Source organism: Nomascus leucogenys, chromosome 3 (assembly GCF_006542625.1).
Source record: "Nomascus leucogenys isolate Asia chromosome 3, Asia_NLE_v1, whole genome shotgun sequence".
Taxonomy (NCBI): domain Eukaryota; kingdom Metazoa; phylum Chordata; class Mammalia; order Primates; family Hylobatidae; genus Nomascus; species Nomascus leucogenys.
The window spans coordinates 57915339-57939383 of record NC_044383.1 but is presented as its reverse complement, the minus strand read 5'-3'; the positions used below and the strand labels follow the sequence as shown (position 1 = coordinate 57939383).

General features: G+C 34.4%; 1 protein-coding gene across 17 annotated transcripts in view; it reads left to right on the top strand.

Moving 5' to 3' along the window:
* RIMS1 (regulating synaptic membrane exocytosis 1) overlaps positions 1–24045 on the top strand; it is a 522383-nt gene that overhangs the window by 199306 nt on the left and 299032 nt on the right. For all 17 annotated transcript variants that reach the window (XM_030809350.1, XM_030809351.1, XM_030809340.1 and 14 more), the window contains exons 3-4: positions 13259–13472; positions 16265–16276. In XM_030809350.1, coding sequence (XP_030665210.1) covers positions 13259–13472; positions 16265–16276 — 226 coding nt within the window. The remainder of the gene's footprint in view (positions 1–13258; positions 13473–16264; positions 16277–24045) is intronic.

Sequence of the window (24045 nt, the reverse complement as noted above, 5' to 3'; positions counted from 1 at the left end):
CATTTGATGTATGTGAATTTATCAGATATTAAACATGAAAAGGAAAACAAATCTTTCACGTTAAAATTTTTCTGTATATCATTTATTCACCAAGTATTTCAGAGCATTGGAAATATTTGTGATTCAGGCAATTTACATTTATCAGTGCAGTGATAATACCAATGATAATAACTCCTTTTATAAATATCAAATTTTTAGAATCTCCTTTCTTTTTTTTTTGTTTGTTGTGAATCAGCAATGACCATAAAAATGCCAAAAAAATTTTCAGACAAAATTACACATGTTCCACCAGTGGTTGTATCTTCTGGAGTTTCCACAAAACAAATTTGTGGGTTCATTTTTCACTCTGACTACTTCCATCTTACAAGATGACCTTTTTGCCCCTCACTAGTGATCTATTGATAGATCATCCAAGCCACTCATACTGATCCCCATCTGCCAGGAAATCCTGCCAGTCATCACTGCCTCCCAAAGTTATCAGCTAAGTGTACTCAGAAACTTAAAAGCGAAGTATTCTGTTTCCCTCATGTATTATCTATGCCTACGTATAATAATAATAGCTAATATTTATTGAGCTTTTACCATAGGCTAAACATGGTGCTAAGCACTTTACATTGATTATCTCAATTAACCCTCCCAATAATCTTACAAAGTTGCTATTATTATCACCAGTTCATAAATGAGGAGACTGAGGAACAGAGTTTAAGTAACTTCCTCATGGTCATGAAGCTGAGAAATAGAACTAGATTTGATCCTGACCAGGCCAGACTCACACTTATGCCTGAACTATTATATTTAATTCCTTCCAAAAAGTGTCCAGTTGTATAACGTAGTTGGGTTGGTTTTTTTCCCTCCTTATAGTAACATAACAAAGCAATTTGGTGAAGATAGTCAACAATAGAGCAAAGGCAATGTTTACAGTGTGTTGTGCATTCCAGAAGATGCAAGCATGAATTGGTTACTTAACACTTTGTCTTGCTCATATATGTAGACACCACTGTCTTCTACATTGCCAACACATGGAGTTTGCTCTTTATGCATTAGATAGGTTGGCATGATCACGTGACACGTTCTGGAAAAGTTTGCATGGAGTATGATTAGACCTATTTAATATCAGTTGATTACATATCTGTTATATTGATGATCCCAATATTACCTATTAAGATTATTTTCTTAAAACTTACTTCATTCCTTTTAAAAATTATATTCCTAATTCATATCCTACTTTATGATTTCTCATAATTTTACTTGATTTTCTTCTCTTGAATTGTACTGTGAATGAGATAACTTGTTTGTCAAAATATTAAAATGACCCTTTCTTGAACCAGGTTTTCAGTTTCAGACCTCTGATATATATCCAATATTGGAAAGCAGTAATATTGTTCCATAATCTAGAAACAGTATCTCTAGAACCCAACACATGAGCCTTCTACACATGTGGCACCTCACAGCATTCAGGAACACAGTGAAGGTATTTATTGGGAGATGAAGTGCAGCAGAAAACTTAAATCTATGCTAATGGGCCTCCATGTCCTCAGATGTCTTCATTTAATGCTTACTCAGGAGTGGCCTCCTATGGTAAATTGAAAATGGAATTAAAAATGAATGCGTGACTGAAGTAATAGACTATAAAACGCTAATAGCTAATCATCGGTTATGCTCTTATTTTTCGTAAGTGTCATCTCTCAGTGCTTTCAGAACACTGTGGGATGCTGATTGGATGAACTTCATTTTTAACAATGCTAAATGGGGGACCATAAAAACTACCAACAATAGAAAAATATACAAAAATCCTTAATATGTAATTTTTTAAAAGGGTATGTAGAATGACAGTCATCTGCAAAAGAGCAGAAATTGCAACATTTTACAAATTTTTCTTTTGTTCTTTTTCAGCCACCTCTGAAAACACATTTTCCTAATAAGTCAAATCTCCTGCTGACTGTACCAATTTTTTTAACACATAAGATGCTTTAAAGAAAAGTAATTTAAATAACTATGGCAGAATTGAATGCAAAAATAAAAAGCTTTAGTGCCATCTGCTGGACATTTGCAATAAGAAAAAAGTATACTCATTTTAAAGACCAAACATGTTTTTAGATACAAACTGATAATTTGTTGAACTGTAGTAGTTTTCAAAAATTACTCAATAACATCTGGGGTAAATTTCTGAATTACTGAAATATTTAGAATATTGCCTCTGAAGCAACCTATGTTTAAGCCTGTGTACAAAACACTATGATGCTTTTTAAAACTCACATATACAAATGTGCACATTTCCGTGATTCATAACATTGTAAGTTTTAAACAATGATGGTTATCGGGTTAAATATGTGTATTAACATGATATTAAATTATTCAGCATATTTTCAGAGGGGTAGTGCCCCAGATTTTGCATTTATGCTTAAAGTTTCATTGGGATGATTACTTTTATGAAATGAGATGACAGATCTGTGAAAAAATTGCCTTCATTTTCAAGTTTATTCTTAATGTTTGCAGTCTCTGCCACATGGTGGTCTCTGGATAATTTGTACCAGAATTACTAAAAAAGCTCCTTCCTGGAATTTATCCCAAACCTACTGAATCAGAAGCTCTGTAGGTTTGTCCAAAAATTTGCATTTTAACAAGCCCCTTAGATAATTCTGATGCATATTTAGTTTGAGGATACCAAGGAAACACCTCTTACAAAGCAATAACTTTCTGTTCCTTTAGCCGTAATTAAAATTAGCATTCTGAAAATAGAATGGTGTAGTGGAAAGTTTGAAATAGAGGACCTAATTATCGCCAACCATTTTACCAGCCTTGTGTAAGGCACATAAAGCATGTCCCTAAATTTTCCCATTTATAAAATGAGGAAATTGTACCCACTAATCTTCGGAGTTTCTCCTGTGTCTGTATTTTCCCAAATATTTTCATTTTACACTGGGTTTTGGAATCCTTCCTTCATCTTGTCTCACTCTAAGTGCTTAAACGATGCCATAGTGATGAACCCCAAGTCCTGGCAAAGAAGAAAACCTTGGTTTTAAGCTTGTACAGCTAGATTTCTTAAATTTCAGAAGTGATTCACAAAACGCGTTGAAGCAGACAAGAAAGGCAAATGGTAGAATAATTCATACTTCTTCCAAAGGAGAGCCTGTATGCTCATATCTAGAATAGCATATTATATTTCTACAGCTGGTGTTAGGTGAAAAATTCACCTAAGTAAATTTAGATTAGTAAAGTATTGATAAGTTTTAATGATACTTGGTAAGAGTTCAAGCTATGAAAGGAAGTTCAAGGCTGAAGGAAAAATACACTGCTGTAAAAGCGATTTCATCTGAGTTACATATGTTTGCAATTGCAATTGCTTCTTTTTGCAGGATACTATGCATATGCCTGACACCTGTAAACAACTTGTATTTATAATATCAGGTAATAAAATAACTGAAACTCAAGACCTTCTTATGCTACTTTCTTTGTACTCCCAGAGCCTTAAGGAGTGTGGGTTGTGCAACGGACCTCAATACATGTTTGTTGAATTGTTGTTTGTAAGATTCTACTGTGTTTGACAAATATCTGGAAAGTTTAATTTGATTGTAGTATAAGATGTATGAGAAAACCTATGTGAGAGATGCTAATAGATAAGTAAGTGGGGACCTTGTACCACAGGATGAGAAAATGAACCACCTCAGAGGTGATATTTAATCAGTAGATTGACATGATTGGTTCAGTTTATTAGGAAGATCATTCAGGCAGTATGAAAGATGCACTAGAATGATGGAAACCATCGGCATGAAGCCTAGTTAGAAAGCTAATGAAATAATCCGAGCTAAGAATAATGAGGGCCTTCATTCACAGGTGATAGATTTGTGCTGTGCGTTAAATCTCTACAGAAAGAAGGAGGTTTTTTGTTTGATTGTATATGTACCTTGTATCTCAGTCCAAGTTTTACGTTGATTTGCTGTCCCTGCAGCTTCTTAACCAGACAAAATGAACTAGACAGACACAAGTACATATATCCACAAAGTTTGCAGAAAAAAAAATGAGATTAAAAATAAAAAAAATACAAACTTTATTTCTCGACATAAGATCCATGAAGTTCAAGATGCTTTTATAACCCATGATACCAGCCATTTAGTTTATCCCTAAAGAACTGAGAGTCCTGGGGATTTTACCATGCCAATGCAGTATTTTTTACAACTTTAACTGAAGAAAAATTAGTGCCCTTCACAGACATTTTAAGATTAGGAAACAAAAGGAAGTTAGAAGAATTCAATTTAGGACTGTAAGGTAAATGCCTAATGATTGCCTATCGAAACTCTGGCAGAATTGCCCTTGTTTGATGAGAGGAATGAGCAAGAACATTGTCATGGTGGAGAAGGACTCTCAGATGGCATTTCCCTGGGACTTTTTCTACTGAAGATTGGCTAACTTTATCAAAACACTCTCATAATAAGCAGATGTCATCATTCCTTGGCCCCTCAGAAAGTGAGCAACCAAAATGGCTGGAGCATCCCAAGAAACTGTTGCCATGACATTTGCTTTTGACTGGTCTGCTTTTACTCTGACTAGACCACTTCCACCTCTTGAAGGCCATTCTTTTGATTGTGCTTTGTTTTCAGGGTCATACTCATAAAGCCATGTTTCATCTACTATTAACAATTCTTCAAATAAATACTTTAGTATATTTATCCCACTTTAAAATTTCCATTGAAAGCTCTGCTCTTCTCTGCAGCTGATCTGGGTGCAATGGTTTTGGCACCCATCAAGTGGAAAGTTTGGTCAACTTTAATTTTCCAGTCAGAATTGTGTGAGCTGAACCAATTGAGATGTCTATCGTGCTGGCTACTATTTCTGCTGTTAATTGTCAGTACCGTTCAATTAGGATATGAACAAAATGATTTTTTTCCTCACAAATTGATGTATGTGGTCTACTACTACAGGCTTCATCTTCAACATCATCTCATTCCTTCTAAAAATGAGTCATCCACTTGTAACTGCTGATTTATTTGGAACATTGTTCCATAAATTTTTCATAAAGCATCAGTGATTTCACCATTCTTCCACCCAAACTTCACTTGAATTAATTTTTATTTTATTTATTTACTTTAATTAATTAATTAGTTAATTATTTTGAGACGGAGTCTCACTCTTGTCACCCAGGCTGGAGTGCAATGGCGCGATCTCAGCTCACTGCAACCTTTGCCTCCCAGGTTCAAGTGATTCTCCTGCCTCAGCCTTCCGAGTAGCTAGGATTACAGGCACCCACCACCACACTCGGCTAATTTTTTGTAATTTTTAGTAGAGATGGGGTTTCACCGGCCAGGCTCCAGGCTAGTCTCGAACTCCTGACCTCAGGTGATCCACCTGCCTCAGCCTCCCAAAGTGCTGGGATTGCAGACGTGAGCCATCGCGCCCGGTCACTTGAAATTTCGTGTTTGTTCTTGCTTCAGTTTTAGAGGAATCATGTTGCTCTCATAGGAGTTCTTTTCAAACTTACATTTTATCCTTCTTAGTGCCTCAAACTATTAATAGGTACTTTTCAGACATGTTATAACAAGTTATTACAAGTTCATTTTGGTGCAAGAAAGTTTTGAAAACACATAGTTTTTTAGTAATATTAATTTTCTATGAACTTTTTGAAGACCCCTCATATAAGTAATTGGCTTGGGGAACTGAATCTATTTTTTAAATTTCCTGGTGGTGGCAAAATGCTTTCCATAGTAATGTGTGCTTAGTGTATGATGAAGAAAAAGAGACGGAGGGAGAGGAGAGAAGAGAAGAGAGGGAAGGAGAGGTGAGGGGAGGGGAAGAGAGGGAGGGGAGAGAGATAAAATGGAAAATGAATGGGAAAGGGAGATCTTAGACTCAGATATTGTTCACCCATGGTACAGTGGAAGGAATTAAGCAATTTGACATAGATTAGAGGATTGTAGCTGAAGTGGAAGACTGACCCTCACAATATATATTTCAAAACCATTTTAGGAAGTGTTATGAAAAAGCTAGAAATCTGAAAACTGAATTTCGTAGACTCTCCTGTGGCTAGAATTCCTGATGTAATTTAGGTTCCATCAGTCAAATGTGCTTGCATGAGATTTGAATTGAAACTGAATTAGATGCAGAGCCACAACAACATACTGGGCATCATTTTCCTGGGATCTCCTGATGTGGCTCTGGTGGTGGCTTCTAGATCAGAATACCTTAGCTGAGGTGGTAGGACACTAACACTAGCCATTTGGACAGTGGCTTTCTGATTTCTGCAGCTTCCTGATTGAAGAACTTTGGTATTTTTGTTTTGTTTTGTTTTTTGTATTAGACAGGGTCTCACCCTATCACCCAGGCTGGAGTGCAGTGGCATGATCATGGCTCACTGTAGCCTTGACCTGCAAGGCTCAAACAATCCTACCATGTCAGCCTCCTGAGTAGCTGGGTCTACAGACATGCACCACCATGCCTGGCTAATATATTTTTAAATTTTTTTTTATAGAGATTGGGTTTAGCTTTGTTGTCCAGGCATTTCTCAAATTCCTAGGCTCAAGTGATTCGCCCACCTTGGCCTCTCCAAGTGCTGGAATTATAGGCATGCACCACTGTGCCTGGCCTGATGGTGCAACTTTGAGTAGTTAGCTTGTGATTTTGTTTTGAGGGGCATTCCAAGAGATCAGTGCAAGACCCCACAACCATCCCTCTTCCAACTATTTTGTAGCAGAAAACTCCATTATTTAACCTTTTTGTCTAAAAGACTGTGCTGTTTGTTATTTTCTACTCAACTCTGACACAAGAAGCCACGATGTACAAACATCATTTAAAAAAACAATAGTGATACTTGAAATTTTGTGAAATTTTACAGCTCCTCTATTATAGAGTGGAATCAAAAAGGCAATTTCACTAAAAGGGGGACAATTGTGTTGTGGGGACAACAAAGAGTTTTTTAACTGTACAACTATATGACTTAGTGTCCTTCTTTGACACTGGTATATGCTGTCATAAACTGCTAATTTATATTTATGTATAACTTACTTTCTAAATTGATTATACATTCATTGAAGTGAAGAACTGTGAATTTATGTTCAACAGTATAGTGTGATGTCAAAATGTGTATAAACAAGCCTCCAACCTACTAGACTAGTAAAACATTGAATTCCAGTCATTACTAGGGCTCCCTCTTGGACAACCCCCATGTTTTTTGGAGGCTCTTAATCAGTCCATCATTCTCAGAACAACTCTCCTAGCTTTAATATCCATGCCATTAACTTCATAAGGACTTGGTGGTGTCCATGTGCTAAGGTTGACGAAGGGAATGCATGATGGTACTGATCTGTTTTCTGTGCCAAGGGCGACAGGGGAAACAGAGGTCATGCTTATTGTTTTCAGCACCTATGCCCTTCCACCATTGTATACACATTCTAAAGCAATCCTCCATTTGGGAGTACTGCACGCAAACTATCCTGGCCTCTGCCCTGCTTTTATCTCAGAGAAAGCCCTCACCTGCTCTCAGAACCTGCCACTTAGAGTTTTAAAACTTTAAAACAATAGCTTCCATCTTTTCCTCCTCTGGAAAAATCCAGTTCTATTTGCCTAGACCTCATAAAGGAAATCCAGGAAGAAAGGTAGAATTTTCTCCTAGATTCTCATATCTCTGGGAATGGGAGAAGAAAAAATACAAAATAGAAAAATGTGAATTGCTGCGCTAATTAGAAAGATTTCTCTACATTCCACTATTACGATTTACTTGTTCAACAAATACATATTAATTTGTACAATTGCCATCAATAATTGCTTGTTTAAATTATTTATTTTGCATTCATAGCATGATATTTAGATTTTCAGACATTTACAGAATAATATTTAGTTTTTTAGGCATTCATCTTTGTTTCTTTCGAAATATATACTATTAATCACCCAAACAACTTGTTTACAAATTGAATTTTAGAGTTTCTTGAATTGAATGTACAGTTATTAAAATAATGCAACAATTATTATATAGTGAAACAATGGAAAAAAAACAGAACCTCATATCCTGGGAGAAAGTTTCAATACCAATGCTTTTCTTTTGATAGCATTGTGTATTTTATAATACTCTCCATTTCCCATGTGGATAATTTAAATCTGTGATTTGTGATCATGTATTTTGTCAACCTCACTAGTCAATAAGAATATATTGTTAATTCTAAAATCGAAGTGTACAAATAATAAAAACCTTTCACAAAAAGGTTTTACATTTGCAGTCCCACATTTACTGTAAGACCATATAATAAAATATGTATTTACATTTATTATTCATAATAGAACACTGTCACAAATTTGATATAGATTAAAGCATTAAAACATCAGATACAAAAAAAAAATGTGCTGTTTATGGTTTCACTACCAGTATCTTGCTTCCAAAGGCACATTTTATTATGAGGACAGCATCTTGACAACATGAGATATCAGAGTAATGTCAGGGGAATATGAATTGAGAAAAGGGCATTAAGGTTGTATTTTAAGAGAACAGTTTAATAGAACAGTGCAGGTTATGGAGTAGGTAGATTTTAAGGATGTAGGAGTGAGGAATGCCCTCTCTCCCTTTCCTCCTTCCCTCCCTCCCTCCCTCCCTCCCTCCTCCCTCCTCCTTCCTTCCTTCCTTCCTTCCTTCCTTCCTTCCTTCCTTCCATAATATCTGCTGGTAACATAAGGAGCATTGCAGGAAATAAGTTGGAGAAGTTGACAGGGACCTGAGTTGGACTTTTTTTTCCAGAGCAGAATAAGAGAATCTTATCTGTAAGTAATGGAAGAAACCCAGAAAGAAAAAATATTTGAAGATTAAGAGAGTTATAAGCTGAGAAAAAGCAAGCTCTTTTTTCTCTCATTATACTCCCTACTGGGACATCTATACCAGTAGTTTAAACAAGACCTGCTGCTGAAACAAAAAAGGAATTTCTAAAGCACATGAGAGGAGGGCATAGATGGGTACAGGTCACCAAGGGCCAGCATTCAGAAGGATGTGATTCCCTGTAGAGTTTGGAGTGATGGCTGTGTGAATGGCCTCATAAGCTTTGGGATGAAGCACTTGATGAAAAGCTGCCCCAGGCCACTTAGGTGTGTCCCTCTGGGAGAAGAACACGGTGCCCTGGTGGCTGTCTTCCTTAGGACCTACTCCAAGATCCCCCGTGGAGAAAGTGAGAAGCTAGATATCTCGCCATCATACCTCAGTGGAGAAGTCTCATCCAACCAACTCACTTGCCATGGCCAACTAGAAAAGGAACAATTGCTGCCTGCCCACCTGTCACAGCCAGGAGACCTTCAGTTCTATGTAGCCCTGATTTGTTATTCAATGCTATTTGATGAGATAGAACTGAATCTTTTTCTTTCTAATATTTAATCATTCATACATACAAAACAGTATTATAAAACATATATATAAGGTGTAAAGAAAAAATAAACTACATCATGTAACCCCTCTGCCACCAGCTTAAGAAATAAAATGATTTTAGGAATTTTGAGTCCTAGGGTTTGGGAAAAGTTTAGATATGTATTAAGCATATGTATGTGTATATATATATAAGCATGTGTGTATATATGTATATACATATATACACACACATACACACACACACACACACACAGAGAACTCAACAAGATTAACTAGTAAGTTTACTCTACTGGATAGATATACATATGTTATATACAATTAAGTTTATAATTGTCATGTGCAAAACAAAATGAATACTTTTTAATAGTATACACTCTGTAGTAATGCTTTTAAATTTAAGTTCTATACCAGTTTTTGTTTGTTTGCTTGTCTGTTTGTTTTTCTTAATAATTCCCTGAGATCTCTTTTTTCTATCCTTTTATTTCAAACATTCTGTGCCTTTATATTTTGGGTATATCTCTTCAAAACTTCATTTAGCTGGATTTTTAAAATCTAATGTGATGATCTTTGTCTTTTGATGATGCTTCTTGTAATGTATAACACTTGTGATTCCTCATGTGTTAGATTTTTTTACCATGTCATACTGTAATATTTAATTGTTCTGCTTTGTCCATGTTTATATATTTATTTATTTTAACTCTTATCTTCTTTTGGATTGACTTTTTTCTCATTCCATATTTTTTCCACTACTGGTTTGGATATCATACACTCTATTTCAATTATTTTTGGTGAATACCTAATTAAAATTTTATTTTCAATCACTTGTACAAGAGTTAAAACTGAAGTTCTTGGTCACAGGACTTCAGTACATGTTTCTTGGCATCTGCTTCAGAGATATGTTACTGTTCTGAATTACTGCTTCTCTTTCATTTTTGTCCTTTGAGAATTTGCATACTTTCCAGCTCAAACGTACATTAAAAGTTATCTTTTTAAATATTACACCCAGAATTTTCAGTGTTTTGTGAAGTAGGGTGTATTAGGATATGTTGTCCTCCATATGAACTTGTTTGTAAGTTGTATGGCTTTTTTTCTCAAAACAGACTAAGAAAAATAATACCTATATGTATAAATTTTCCATTCAGCAAATATGTGTGTGTATTGGCTGCTACTGAGGAAGTGTATGCCTGAACTATTTGCTAAACTGCATTTCTGATATTGTTTACTGTTTGGTAGAAGAGAGGTGTTATGTACAGTAATAAAACATAGTAAAAATATTAAATGGTCTATGAGTGACCCAAAAGAAATGCTATGAGATTGCAATAGAGTAAGGTTTTATCTCAGTGGTCAGTGCCCTGCATGTATATATTGTACAAAGATTTCCTGAAACAGGTTCCCTTTTGATTGCACCATATAAAATTCCTGTATGTTTGAATTTAAAAACACACAGAGGCTTTGGTTTTCAAGCCATTATATCTTAGCATAAAGCACATACTAATCAGGAGTTGACGAACTGCTGTATGGGCAAAATCTGGACTACCATCTATTTTTGTAAATAAAGTTTCATTGGAGCATATTTACATTCATTCACATACTATCTGTGGCTACTTTCCTACTACAGCAGAAATGAGCAGTTGCAAAAGAAACTACGTGACCCTCAAAGGCTAAAATATTTACAATCTGGCTTTATTCCAAAAAGTTTGCCAACACTCATACTACATCATGTTCTATATTTTAGAGTAAGTTTATAGGGAAACTTTTTCCTTAGCCTAGTTTTCTCCTTCTCATTTATATTTACTTAAATAGATTTGATTTGGTGGTTCTCACAATAAATATTTATTTATGTATTCTATGCTTAGAGTTTCCTTGGTTAGATATATTTCCTTGCTATTATTCCTTAATTATTATTATTTTATTTATTTATTTATTTATTTTGACGGAGCCTCCCTCTGTCACCCAGGCTGGAGTGCAGTGGTGCGATCTCAGCTCACTGCAAGCTCCGCCTCCCGGGTTCACCCCATTCTCCTGCCTCAGCCTCCCGAGTAGCTGGGACTACAGCCCCCGCCACCACGCCCGACAATTTTTTTTTTTTTTTTTTTTTTTTTTTTTTTTTTTTTTTAGTAGAGGCGGGGTTTCACCGTGTTAGCCAGGATTGTCTCCTGACCTCGTGATCTGCCCGCCTCGGCCTCCCAAAGTGCTGGGATTACAGGCATAAGCCACCGCGCCCGGCCCTTCCTTAAAATAATTTTCTTTAGCGGAAGAAGTAAGATTGCCAGTGCCATTTTGCGTGATAACTTTTGAAATAACAAGTGCCCACAGTTGTTTTCTACTAGCTTGACCCTAGATTAATTATACTTAAAGTATAAAAAGTTCAATGTATCAAATAACTCTTCAATAAATTGACCAGATATTCTTGCATTCATTAAATGAAATATCACATATATTCCTTTATGAAGTGATATTAGCTGGCCTTTAAATTGGGAAATATTTCAGATACTAAACTACACTGTTATGTGCTGGTGCTTGGATGTTTGCTTTAATTATTGGAATTAAATAGAAAAGGTGTCAACTGGCAAAGCAGCAAAGGGATTTGAGAATTTTTAAAGTAATCACAGAAGTTCTGCTTAAGAGCTATTAAGGTTAAAAAGAAAATATAATGAAGTCTCAATACCTCAAACACTGCAGTACCTGGACCTAACTTATTTGATTCTATTTCCAAGGAGTATCAATTCCTCACAGTTATCTTAGATTGAGAACATCAAACTAACTGCCTGAATTAACAAAAGCATCTGTGTACTCTGTGTCCTAGGGAATACTCAAATCCAGAAAACGAACTCAGATACCCAGATGAATTTGAGCAGGAGTCCCTCTTTTGGCGAAATAGCCAACGACTATTGGCTAGGCTCAGGACAACTCTCAGTTCTCATTTTCAAAACCAAGACGTCCTTCCACTGGGGCATTCACTGGATGTTCTTGTGTTCTATTCAGAACAGCAAACAGTTCTATTTATAGAGATTTAAGATTGGGATTTGAACTGATGTCCATGGGAGGAGACTTTAATCACATTAAATGTGAACATTCTAATGGGAGGTTTCCCTAGACAACTTTAGTTGTCCCCACAGTCAGTAGTTAATCAGGAGTGGTTGCTAGCAAGCTTCATACATATTACCTGGTTAAAATAATGAAAAATTGGACTATGTAAAAATCTGCATATCTATAAGGTAAGATTTAGAACTTTTGATGTGAACTGGAAGAACTAGGAGCTCAAATATAAAGTAAAAGCTAACATTCTGTGTACTGTATTAAATTAGATACTTGATGCCAAATAGATAAGTAGGCTCCAGGAATGGGGGCAAAGGCATCTATTTTGTAGAAGACAGATTGCCCAGCAACATAGTCTAAAACAATATTTTTCAAAGTATGCATCATGCTTAAATACTGGGTCATGGAATCAATTTATTGTGACAAACTTATTTTTGAATTATATTCAGTATTAAAGTTAGAATAGATAGAAAATAGTAGAGTACATCATATGTATTTAGGCTAAATATTTTGTGTAATTTTTGTTTCAGTTATATGCACACATGACTGTAGTTGTAAAGTGTTGAGCTCTCAGTTGAACTATTTTGAAACATCTAAAAGAAACAGAGGCATGGAATAGATACTCAAATTTCATTGCTGGAGACAAACAGTGCTTATGTAGCTTCTACATACACATAGTTCAGTGCTAATAAGCAAAACTGGGACGATGGAATCATGCTAACACATATCCTACCTTTGAAGGTAAGGTTAGTGGGGAAAATAGCTTTGTATGTTTTGCTTTAGTTCAAATAGCTATGCTTCCTTTTTGTTAGGAAATATTCCTTGTTTTGTTTGTTCTTGGTTTTGTCTTCCACTATTTAGTTTGCTACCATTTTCTCTTTTGCCTAGGAGATTGCATCAACAGTTTGAAAGCTATAAGGAACAAGTGAGAAAAATAGGGGAAGAAGCGCGGCGTTACCAGGGCGAGCACAAAGACGATGCTCCGACTTGTGGAATCTGTCATAAAACAAAGTTTGCTGATGGGTGCGGTCATCTCTGCTCCTATTGTCGCACTAAGTTCTGTGCGCGCTGCGGAGGCCGCGTGTCTCTACGGTCAAACAACGTGAGTATTCCATGAACATAAGGGGCGTCGTGAATGTGGATAAAAACTATTATGCCTTCCAAACATGAGAACACGTGCATCTTAGAAAGCAGACATGTGCATAAAGATACACATTATAATGAACCTCCCTTATTTTGTTCATGTCCTTAATAAGGTAGTAGAATACTGATGAAAATAATTCCTAAAAAGAACTTACTTTATCTTTGTTTCTTAATAAATGATTCCAATTCAAAACCAACAGAATTCATTTAGTTTTTGAGAATTCATTTAGTTTTTGAAAAATGCAGTTAATGTAGATTTAATATTATCATCAATTATAAAACTCTTGAAAGTTATGACCAATTCTTTTAAAAAAGTTAACTACTTTTGATTTCTGTAACATTAGTATTCAGACTGAATGCACGTAAAATGCAAAATAACTGAATGTCATATATTAAGCAATGATTAGCCTCTATGAGAGTAAATTCAGATTACTGACATGTTAAAGAAATATAGTGGCAAGCTTATCTCATGGAAATTATTTAGATATTTAAAGTCTATTGAGATTTGCACTTCTCATTTTCTTCTCTATAAGATATATTCTCTCCTGATGATGTTTCCTTGTTTGGCTTAAATAAGAGCTACTCCTCTTATGCCAGTGCTTTAAATAAATGCAATTTTTGAAGCGTTAAGATGCTAATATGATAGGAACCAATATTATTATTTATGAAATACTAGAGTGATTCTAATATTTAGTTTAGAATACATTTTAATGTTACACTTTATCATATTCTCTAAAATAAATAAATAATTATTTATAGGGAAATCTGAGTTTTCCTTGATAGAGATCTGCAGCTTAATGTAGAACAGTTACAAGTATGTAGCTAAAGAATTCCCAGTGTTCCTGTAAATAATTTGTCGTATTATCTAATCATTAACAGATTATAATACAGCCATGTTTAAAAATAACACGAAATCTTTAAGCCCTCTTGATATTTCTCTAATTTGCACATTACAGTTAAATTTAAAACAAACCTCCCAATCAACATTATATTCTTTAGTAGTCTAGTTGAGTTATAAGTCAGATATTCTAAAATTTATTCCAGTGGACTTAAGACACTGAGTATAATCAATATATCTTTTTTTTTTTTTTCTTGAGACAGTCTCTCTCTGTCACCCAGGCTGGAGTGCAGTCGCGTTTGGCTCACTGCCATCTCCACCTCCTGGATTCAAGTGCTTCTCCCACCTCAGCCTCCCGAGTAGCTGGGATTACAGGTGCCTGCCACCATGCCTGGCTAATTTTTGTATTTTTAGTAGAGACGGGGTTTCACCATGTTGAACAGGCTGATCTCGAACTCCTGACCTCAGGTGATCCGCCCATCTCGGCCTCCCAAAGGGCTGGGATTACAGGTGTGAGCCACTGTGCCTGGCCGATCAATAAATCTCATACTTTAAAGTGAGACTGTTACTACCTCTGTGGTTTTAGGAAGATAACGTCTCTGAACAGTTTCTTTACCTGTGAAGACTGGATAGTAATATTTACCTTGTATGGGTGTTATGAAAATTAAATAAAAATAATTAAAATCTAGGTCTTTATGATATGTATATTTAATCTTTCTTTAGGGTCCCATTCTTATGACTGCATAAGTTTTCTTTTCCTCTCTTAATAGTGATTTGTTATAGGCAATCATCATATGCCACCTTATAGGCTTTCTAAAATAAACTTGGATATTAAGGTCGTATCTGGCACATAGAAAGTACGTAAGATCTATTTGTTAACTTCCCCTTCTATAGTGCTCTTTAATACATTATTTTGGAATAAATTCTTACAGGTAAAACTTGGAGGCAACATCAAAATACTTAACAACCCATGTGGTAAGGACACTGTTCAGTCTGAAAAGATGCTGCAGTGAACAATGAGGCGCAGATCAGCTGAGTGCTAGTGCTGGCTAAGCACCCACAACTGTTAAATGCTTTTAACTTCTCATTATAGGTTTGAGGCATGCCAGTAGCAATGCAGTTAATGATTGATATATTAAAGTCATCAGGTCTTAAAAAGGAGAGGGTGTTTAAAGAAAATTGAGCTAGGAGGTACTTACGCTTTGGAGAGGACACTCAGGCCTAGTGTAGTTCATCTTTACTAAACCCATCCAATCTTGGAAAAACTATTTAAATGAACAAAATAAAAGAAAGCACACATCTTAAGATATTTCATTTGGAGCACAAGACAAAAACATTGTATAAAGTTGTATTTTTCTATAACATAAACATTGAAATGTGTATCACAAATAAATATTGCCTGTGGAATAATTTATAGCCAAAATAGTTAACATATTTCTCTTCCCATTTTTATTTATTACAAACATTTCTCATTCTTTACATTTTCCCAAATTGTGACTATCAATATTTTAACAATAATTTGACAAAAGTATTCATACAATTTTATGCATTTTAATAAAATATTTTTCAATAATAGGTAGACTACATGTGGTAGTGAATTAACCTTCTTTATGAAGAATATTTTAAATCTAGATTTACTAATCCAAGTTCTAAAATATTAGGAAATTATTGTGCCTAACTCTTGTATCTGACATATAGCAGGACCCATAATGTTTGTATTTTCAATGAAGGATTGAACAAGTACTATTTTTTAGGAAAAGTAAACATTTACTTTTCAAAATAGTTGTGCATTAATACTTTAAAGAAACACATAATTGTTTTCTTAAAACCAATTTATTAATACATGGCTCAATTTTGTTTTTCTTTTCTTTTTCTTCTTTCTCTACTCTGCTTCCTTGGATGCTTTCCCAAAGGAGGACAAAGTGGTTAGAATCCATACTTTCTTTTCTATCATTTGTTACTGTATTGTTGTGAACTTTATTAAGTGAATGTTGCACCTAGTATTGTTAATAGCTATATTTCACAAGAAATTATATACTAGGAAGAGCTCATTTCCAGTTCTCATGAAAAAAAAATGAACATTTAGGAGCATTACAGAGTTTGATATTAATAGATAAAGTCTGGATAGTTTGAGTTCATGATGACAGTGAAATTTTAATATAATTTATATCATTGCAAGCTCATTTATCTGCTTGACTCTGAGTTTTGATGATTATTCCAACTACTTTCAGAAACAATAAATTCTAATGGGCTCTACCTTTTTCAGCATGCAAAGGCAGGTGATTTGAAACTTTATTGCGGAAGGAATGGAAAACACTTAGTAGAGGGAATGGATCAAATTCAAGTAAAGAGGCCAAAGTATAATCATTTTTTTATAGAACACAAGTAGCAGAGTTGTCATATTGAACCACATTTTGCCTTTTTCTTCTCTCCTATGAATGTGAATAACTTGTTAGGAGAGTAAGAGGTCACTTCTAACTCTTATCAGCTGTAGAAACCACAGAGGCTCTTTGTGCCTGGGAAGATAGGCTCCAAGTGGAATGTTCAATCAGCCTTTCCTTTGTATACACACTATACACCTTCATTTGGTGTAAATTACTATACACCTTCATTTGGTGTAAATTGTATGCATACTATACACCTTCATTTGGTATAAATTACACCTTCATTTGGTGTAAACTTCCTCACAGCTCATTAATCTACCAATATGAGAATGAGACAATGAGTATTTCAGGTTCAATATATCAACTAAGCTGCCTTTGTTCAAAAATTTTAAAGCTTATATGACACACTGCAGTGCATAATTAGCAAGTATGACATTAAATTGAACATGAATCTGTGTTTCTAAATTTATGCTAGGATATGCTCATCGATTTTTTCTATGAAAAAGAAATAGAGTTGAAAAATTATATGGGATAATCTATTTTTGCTGTTTATTTTTGTCTGTACCATTGATTGTATGTGGGATAATTTAGGGGATATTATTATAATGCCAATTTCATCAATATGATTACTTTGGATGAGTTCACAGTCGAAACATGGGTAAAGTTCCTTTCAAGAGTAAAAGTGTAAGTAAATAATGCTGGCGTTTAGGCAGATTTGGTGATAAAATTTAAACTGCTCTCCTGTAGGGCTGGCCAAACTCACTATCCCTTTGACAGGATTTCCCATAACGGTAGGTTATTTGTGCGTGTTATGATTATAGTGTAATGAGAATACAGGTGGGTTTTGTGGACTCAGACTAAAAATAGAATGGAAAGATCTGTAAAATATAATCACTTTCAATTGTTTTCTTCACTTTGGTTAGAATGTATATATCTATCACTTTATTTTTAAGTACTCTGTCATAATTTCTTTAAACACCATTTTAGCCTATTGAAGGAGTTCAATGAATGGCCTTTCTAGCCAAGGGAAACTGAAGCCACATTTTGTCTTAGCCATGTTAAAGAGAATAACTGACTATTAAATGAAATACTTTATTGCCAGTTCTTTCCCTATTCCTCTGATCTCTTTTATTTTTAGTAGAGAAATTATAATTTACATGTGTGTGGTGTTGGTATGGGTGGAAAGGGAAGAGAGATAAGGGTGAATAAAACTTTTCTAAAAGGAATCTTCATCTTGATCAATATAATAATAATAAATTCTACTTTATCTGTTAAATTGGTGAAGAACTGTGATTAAAATAAAGGAGTATGTGATATGAAGTCCTAAGAATAGCTAATTTGTAAATGTTTCCTTTGTTAAGCCCAGCAAAAATATTGTCATATTTTCCATATCAGCAATATTTTATTTTAAAACTTCATCCTCAGCCTAAATCATATCTAATAATAACCTGGAATATTTTGTATTTACTTATAAAGAAAATTGCTGTCATAAAGAATGACTTTGTAATGGGCATATGTAATGGTTGATAAAAGAAAATTATGTTGTCAAGTGCTCACTCTCATTGGCAAAATTATGATTATATTTTTTACTTCATTAAAAGCCGTCCTTGAAGCCTAAATATATAGCAATACTGTAAAATTTCCCATAGCCAGTTTAAATTACTTTTATCTTCGTTTTACTATTTGGTGGCAGAGGATTGAATTTGGATAGCTCTCTTGATAATATTTAACACTTTGCTGCTGCTAAGCCAACTGAATTGAATCCTGCAAATTTAATTCCTTTGGGATTTCCCATAAGTTTTCATCACTATTTTTTTAGTAGGGACGATTGGTTGATGAATATAGCAACTAAAATGAACTTGCTATGTTTCTAGTTCATCTATATTTTCACAAAGAAAGTGTCAGGTTTTATAAGTTAAGATTATTCTACAATAAATGTCAGCATTACTCTGAAAAACAGAACCTTACTATTTTCTTATTCTTTCAACATATGAAAGCTGCACATACCTACCTTTTAAGTATCACATATAAAAAATAATTTTTATATCAAAGTAATAAGAAGACACTAAATTGACAAAGTTACAATTTTTCAACTAGTTTTTCGTAACTGTCCATTGATGTTTGTTTTAAGACATCATACTAAGTGATATGTTAGTAAATAAATATGCTTTTATAGAAAGACTTATAAAAGGTGGGAATTGGCTTGGATGGGACATTGCCAACTGAATTTGAACCTGGCTGTATTATAAGGTGTTGTCTGTGGGATGGTTGATTCTTAACAGCTTAAAAAACATTACTTTCAAAGACTCAGCTCTTAAATACCAAAGTGATAATTTATTTCTTTCTCTGGCTAGCATTAAAGGCAACCAAGAAAAATAACCATTTTAAAAATGATTTGCATGATTGCATTAAATATTTATTCTTATTATGAAAAGTCTTCTCAGAGTTATCCATATTTAGCTCATGGCATGATGAAGCATATGATCCTAATTTACAACCTTCAATCTTTTGAAAAAGTGATTATAAGAGTTTGCCTGGACCCACTTTTATGTTTTCTTCTTTTCATCTGGATGTTTTGATAGATTTCTCTGACAAAAGTTCTCTTTGAAATTCTTCCCAGAAAAATAACATAGGTCTATATAGAAAGTTTATAAATGTAGATAAATATATCAATAAGAAAAGTTTAGAAGGTATCAAGAGAACTTTCATTTGGCAATTTGGCTGATTAGATTTCACAAGTTGTCTGGTTTTGCTGAGCTTATCCTAGAGAGGAATAAAACATCAAATTGCAGAAACTTTTATGGAGGATAATTCAGAAAGCTGTGAATTTTTTATAACAAATCTATTTTTGAAATTTGCTAGCCTGTTTTTGAGATTAGCTAGCCTGTTTTAACCTCTTGCATTCAGCCTTACTATTCTTTAAACTTCATATGATTATTGCATATTGCATATTATTGCATATTATCAAAGTTCTGGTTAGTCTTGGTTTTGTATCTTCCCGCATCATCTTTTAGTACAGTTATAAAATCTGTTTCAAGAAATTATAATTTTTCAAATCAGTATTAAATAAGGTTTCATAGTAGGACTATGGGAGCTGCTCAAGGGTATAGGAAATTAGCCTTTTCTAGTATAAGGAAAGGGCTATGGTAGAAAGAGCTTCCAAAAAGTTAAGGACTATGGACAAAATTCTTGATATTTTTGTCAACATACATTATCAAATCTTATGTTTATGTATCTAGGAGTGGAATTACTGGGTCACATTAAAACTCTATGTTTATCCTTTTGAGGAACTGCCAAACTTTCCCCAAGCAGCTGCATAGCAATAAATGGGGGTTTCAATTTCTCCACATTTTTGTCAATGTTTGTTATTGTCTTTTTGATTAGGAGCCATCATACTGCAAGGGAATGAAGTAGTATCTCATTGTGGTTATCATAAAAGTTTTTTTAGCCAAAATTATCAAACTTGTTTGATATCTCCAATGATTCAGTTTGTGTGAACTTTTATTCATACATAAAAATGCTTCTAAGTTAGTAATTTCTTGAGAATGAATTTTTTAAGACATATTCAAAGTTTTAGAAGTTCAATTTTTTTCTTCTCTGGGGATTCTTTATTTCTCTAAATTAGAATTATATAGGTACTTACTAATCTGTATAAGTCAATCCAAACAGGAACTCTGAAATTTAAGATAACTTGGAATTTAGTATCTGTCTGTCTGGACTAACTATCCCTAGGATGCAAAGTAAGAGATTTTTATGACCAGTTGAAAAGACTGCTTTTTAAGCTCACAGAGAACTAGCAGTTTCAGTTTTACCTCTCAGCCATAGGTCCAAGATTAACAGAGAAACTTAAGTGCCTACTTTAAAAGGCTATTCTTTCATGGTGCATATAGATACACATTTTAAGCTGAATTTATTAGATAATAAACTTGCAAAAGAAAGTGTTTATTATCTGCATTGCATATTAACTATTTAACCTAATGTAGTCATAATAAAATTAAAAGTCCCTGAATAAATGAATAAATGAATGAGTTCATGTAAGCCAAGGAATAGAATTTACTCTTAATTATAATAATTAATTTTAGTGGCTGCTTGGTTAAACAAAAGTAAGCTTAGTGATGAAATGCAATTGAATTTTCTTGAATACAAATAACTTTTATATTAAAATGAACAGAAAGAGAGCATCTTGGCATGAATTAACATGTAAAACGCATTTATTGAAAAGAATGAGATAGTAATTTTGAAATAAAAATAATCATATATGAGACTACTGATGACAGTAAGCCAACAAATGAATAAATAAATGAATAAAAATGAATAAAAAGGCTACTGTGGTGGCTCACACTTGTAATTCCAGTACTTTGGGAGGCCAAAAATTTAAATTTTTACTATACGTATATGTATACGTATAGTATAACTATAATGCTATGTTGATGCATAATAATTTTATGAATGTTATATTAAAGAATAAATAGAATTCCCTCAGATTTCCCCTTAGTGTACAGGATGACAACTGTCTAGTAATTCAGCCAACACCCCACCAAACCTTTTAGTGCCAAAAGCATCTCGTGCCGATTTTCTTATAAGCCTCAAGTCTACTAGACCATGACTATTCCTCATATTCTATTTATTAAAGCAGTTTTGAAGATATTTTTTAAATTTTGGAAAATATGTTCTAAATTTATTAGTTTTGCAGTTACTTTAAAAACTTTAAAAATATGTTCTACAGCTTGTAACCATAACTTGAAATTAGATATGTAGATCTTAAAAAGTACTTGTTTTTATATATGGCCTTACTAAGGCATGTGACAAATACATTTATTCATTGGCCAATTTATTTTGTTTTTGTATGTATATATGCAATAGTTTTTTCACACGTAAACTTCAACAGCAAATATTTTGTTTTCAGAAAGTAATCCTTTTGAATCACTTTATAATGGTGGCAAAATAATTTTGTGCATTTAATTTATGAACATCTTTGTTATAAGAGACTTAATTTTTATAAAAATCAATCAAGTTGATTTTATTGACCAATGAAGTGCTGTTACAGCAAATTACATGGAAAAGAGTAGAAAACTAAATCTTTCAGGGAGAAAATAATATGCCTTGTGACTCTTCAACTACTTCTACGGAATTTGAAAATGTCTGTGTCTTTTAAACTACATAGAAACACAGAAGACCAACAATGACAGTTACTGAGCCAATGTGCAATTATAATGTTTTTCAGTACAAACTAAACCAGGAATGACAATCACAAGGAGAAGATGCACTTGATGGACAGTATCACAGAAGTTTCTAGGTAGGGCAGTAAGTCAAGCCTCAGATCGGTAGTTGGGATTTTTCTTGTTTTGTTTGTTGCTGTTTTTATTGTTTGTTTGTTTGTTTGTTTTATTTTACTTTTAGACATGGTTGAAACTTGTATTACTTTTTACAATTACTTTGTTAAATTACGTGTCAGACTAGTGTATGATTGTTCCCCATAAAAAATATATCTTCTGAAATCTGTGTATTTTAGTTCTCTTTAAAATTTACTATTGCTAGAGTTGCTTAAATTGTTATTAGATATCAAAGGACCATTTGGGAGGAGTCTTGTATATGAGATTTATGCATCAAATGTGGATTAACTTCACTTACCAGCTATCAATAACTATTAACTTCTCTTAGTATATCTTTCTCTTACATACTTTCATACCTATTTTTAGTTTCTCTCTTTGTTGAAGTACTTTTTGTCAAACTTTTTCCAATTGATGAAGAGCTGTCTATCAAAGGGTCAGAGCAACTCAAATGCCATCCTCCATGCAGAGTACTCCCTGAGCATCCCAGCCAGAATTAGCTCTTTCTGCATCATTTACACTTCATCATCATCACAGATTCCATTTTGATGTGTGAGTTTCTGGCAGGTAAGGAAAGAATATATACACCCTTGAATACTCTGATGAACACCTGGCTTGAAGAACAAATAAGAGAACATAAAATCCTGATGTATAATAGAAATGAAACCTGGCCAGGCGCGGTAGCTCACGCCTGTAATCCCAGCACTTTGAGAGGCCGCAGGGAGTGGATCACCTGAGGTCAGGAGTTTGAGACCAGCCTGGCTAACATGGCGAAACCCTGTTTCTACTGAAAATAAAAAAATTAACCAGGCATGGTGGCAGGTGCCTGTACTATCAGCTACTTGGGAGGCTGAGGCGGGAGGATTGCTTGAACCCGAGAGGTGGAGGTTGCAGTGAGCCAAGATTGCATCACTGTACTCCAGCCTGGGCAACAGAGTAAGACTCCATCTCAAAAGAAAAAAAAAAAAAAAGAAAGAAAGAAATGAAATACTAAGTTAGGTGACAGTACTGTTTTGCTTCTTAAAATAGTTCAGTAGTGATGATGTGGTCAAAGGACAATTAAAAACAATGGAACTGGGTAGGGGCCAGTTAAGGGGTTATGAGAAGACGTTTATACAAAATATACCAAATTAATTTCATATTTGTTGGGAAAATGCTAATTAAATGAGAGAAGAAATAGGTTCGTTTCAATTCTGACATATTATATGTGTATTAAATATTAGTAGTGGTAGCTGCAGTAAATCATTCTTAGAAAGTAATGTTTATTAGACATGTCTTTCTGAAACACTAGATTGATCACAAGGCCTAATTCCTGTGATGTTTATATCAGAGATCCAACAACAGCCTTAGCATTTGCTGGTATCAGCCCAATTCCATTCTGTTTTGTTTGTTTGTTTTGTTTTGTTTTATTGTGTTTTGTTTCTGAGACAGGGTCTCACTCTGTTGCCTACGTTCTAGTGCAGTGCCTTGATCAGGGCTCACTGCAGCCTTGACTTCCCTGGGCTCAGGCCATCATCCTACCTCACCCTTCTGTAACTGGGACTGAAGTGAAATCTCCTGTAGCTGGGACTGAGGTGGCTGAGGCCATCTTCGCTTCCTGCAGCTGGGACTACAGGTGCCTGCCACCATGCTTGGATAATTGTGTGTGTGTGTGTGTGTGGTGTGTGTGTGGAGACTGGGGTTTTGCCATGTTGCCCAGGCTGGTTTGGAACTTGTGGCCTCAAGTGATCCTCCTGCCTCTGCCTCCCAAAGTGCTAGGATTACAGTTGTGAGCCACTGGGCCCTGCCCAGTTCTATTGTTTTTAATTGTTACTCTTTGACTACATCATCAACACTAAACTATTTGAAGAAACAAAACAATACTATCACCTAACTTACTATTTCATTTCTATTATCTACCAGGATCATATGTTCTCTTATTTTTTATTTAAAGTTCTCTCTTTTCATGGAGATTGAGGAAACAAAAGACTATCCTCCTGC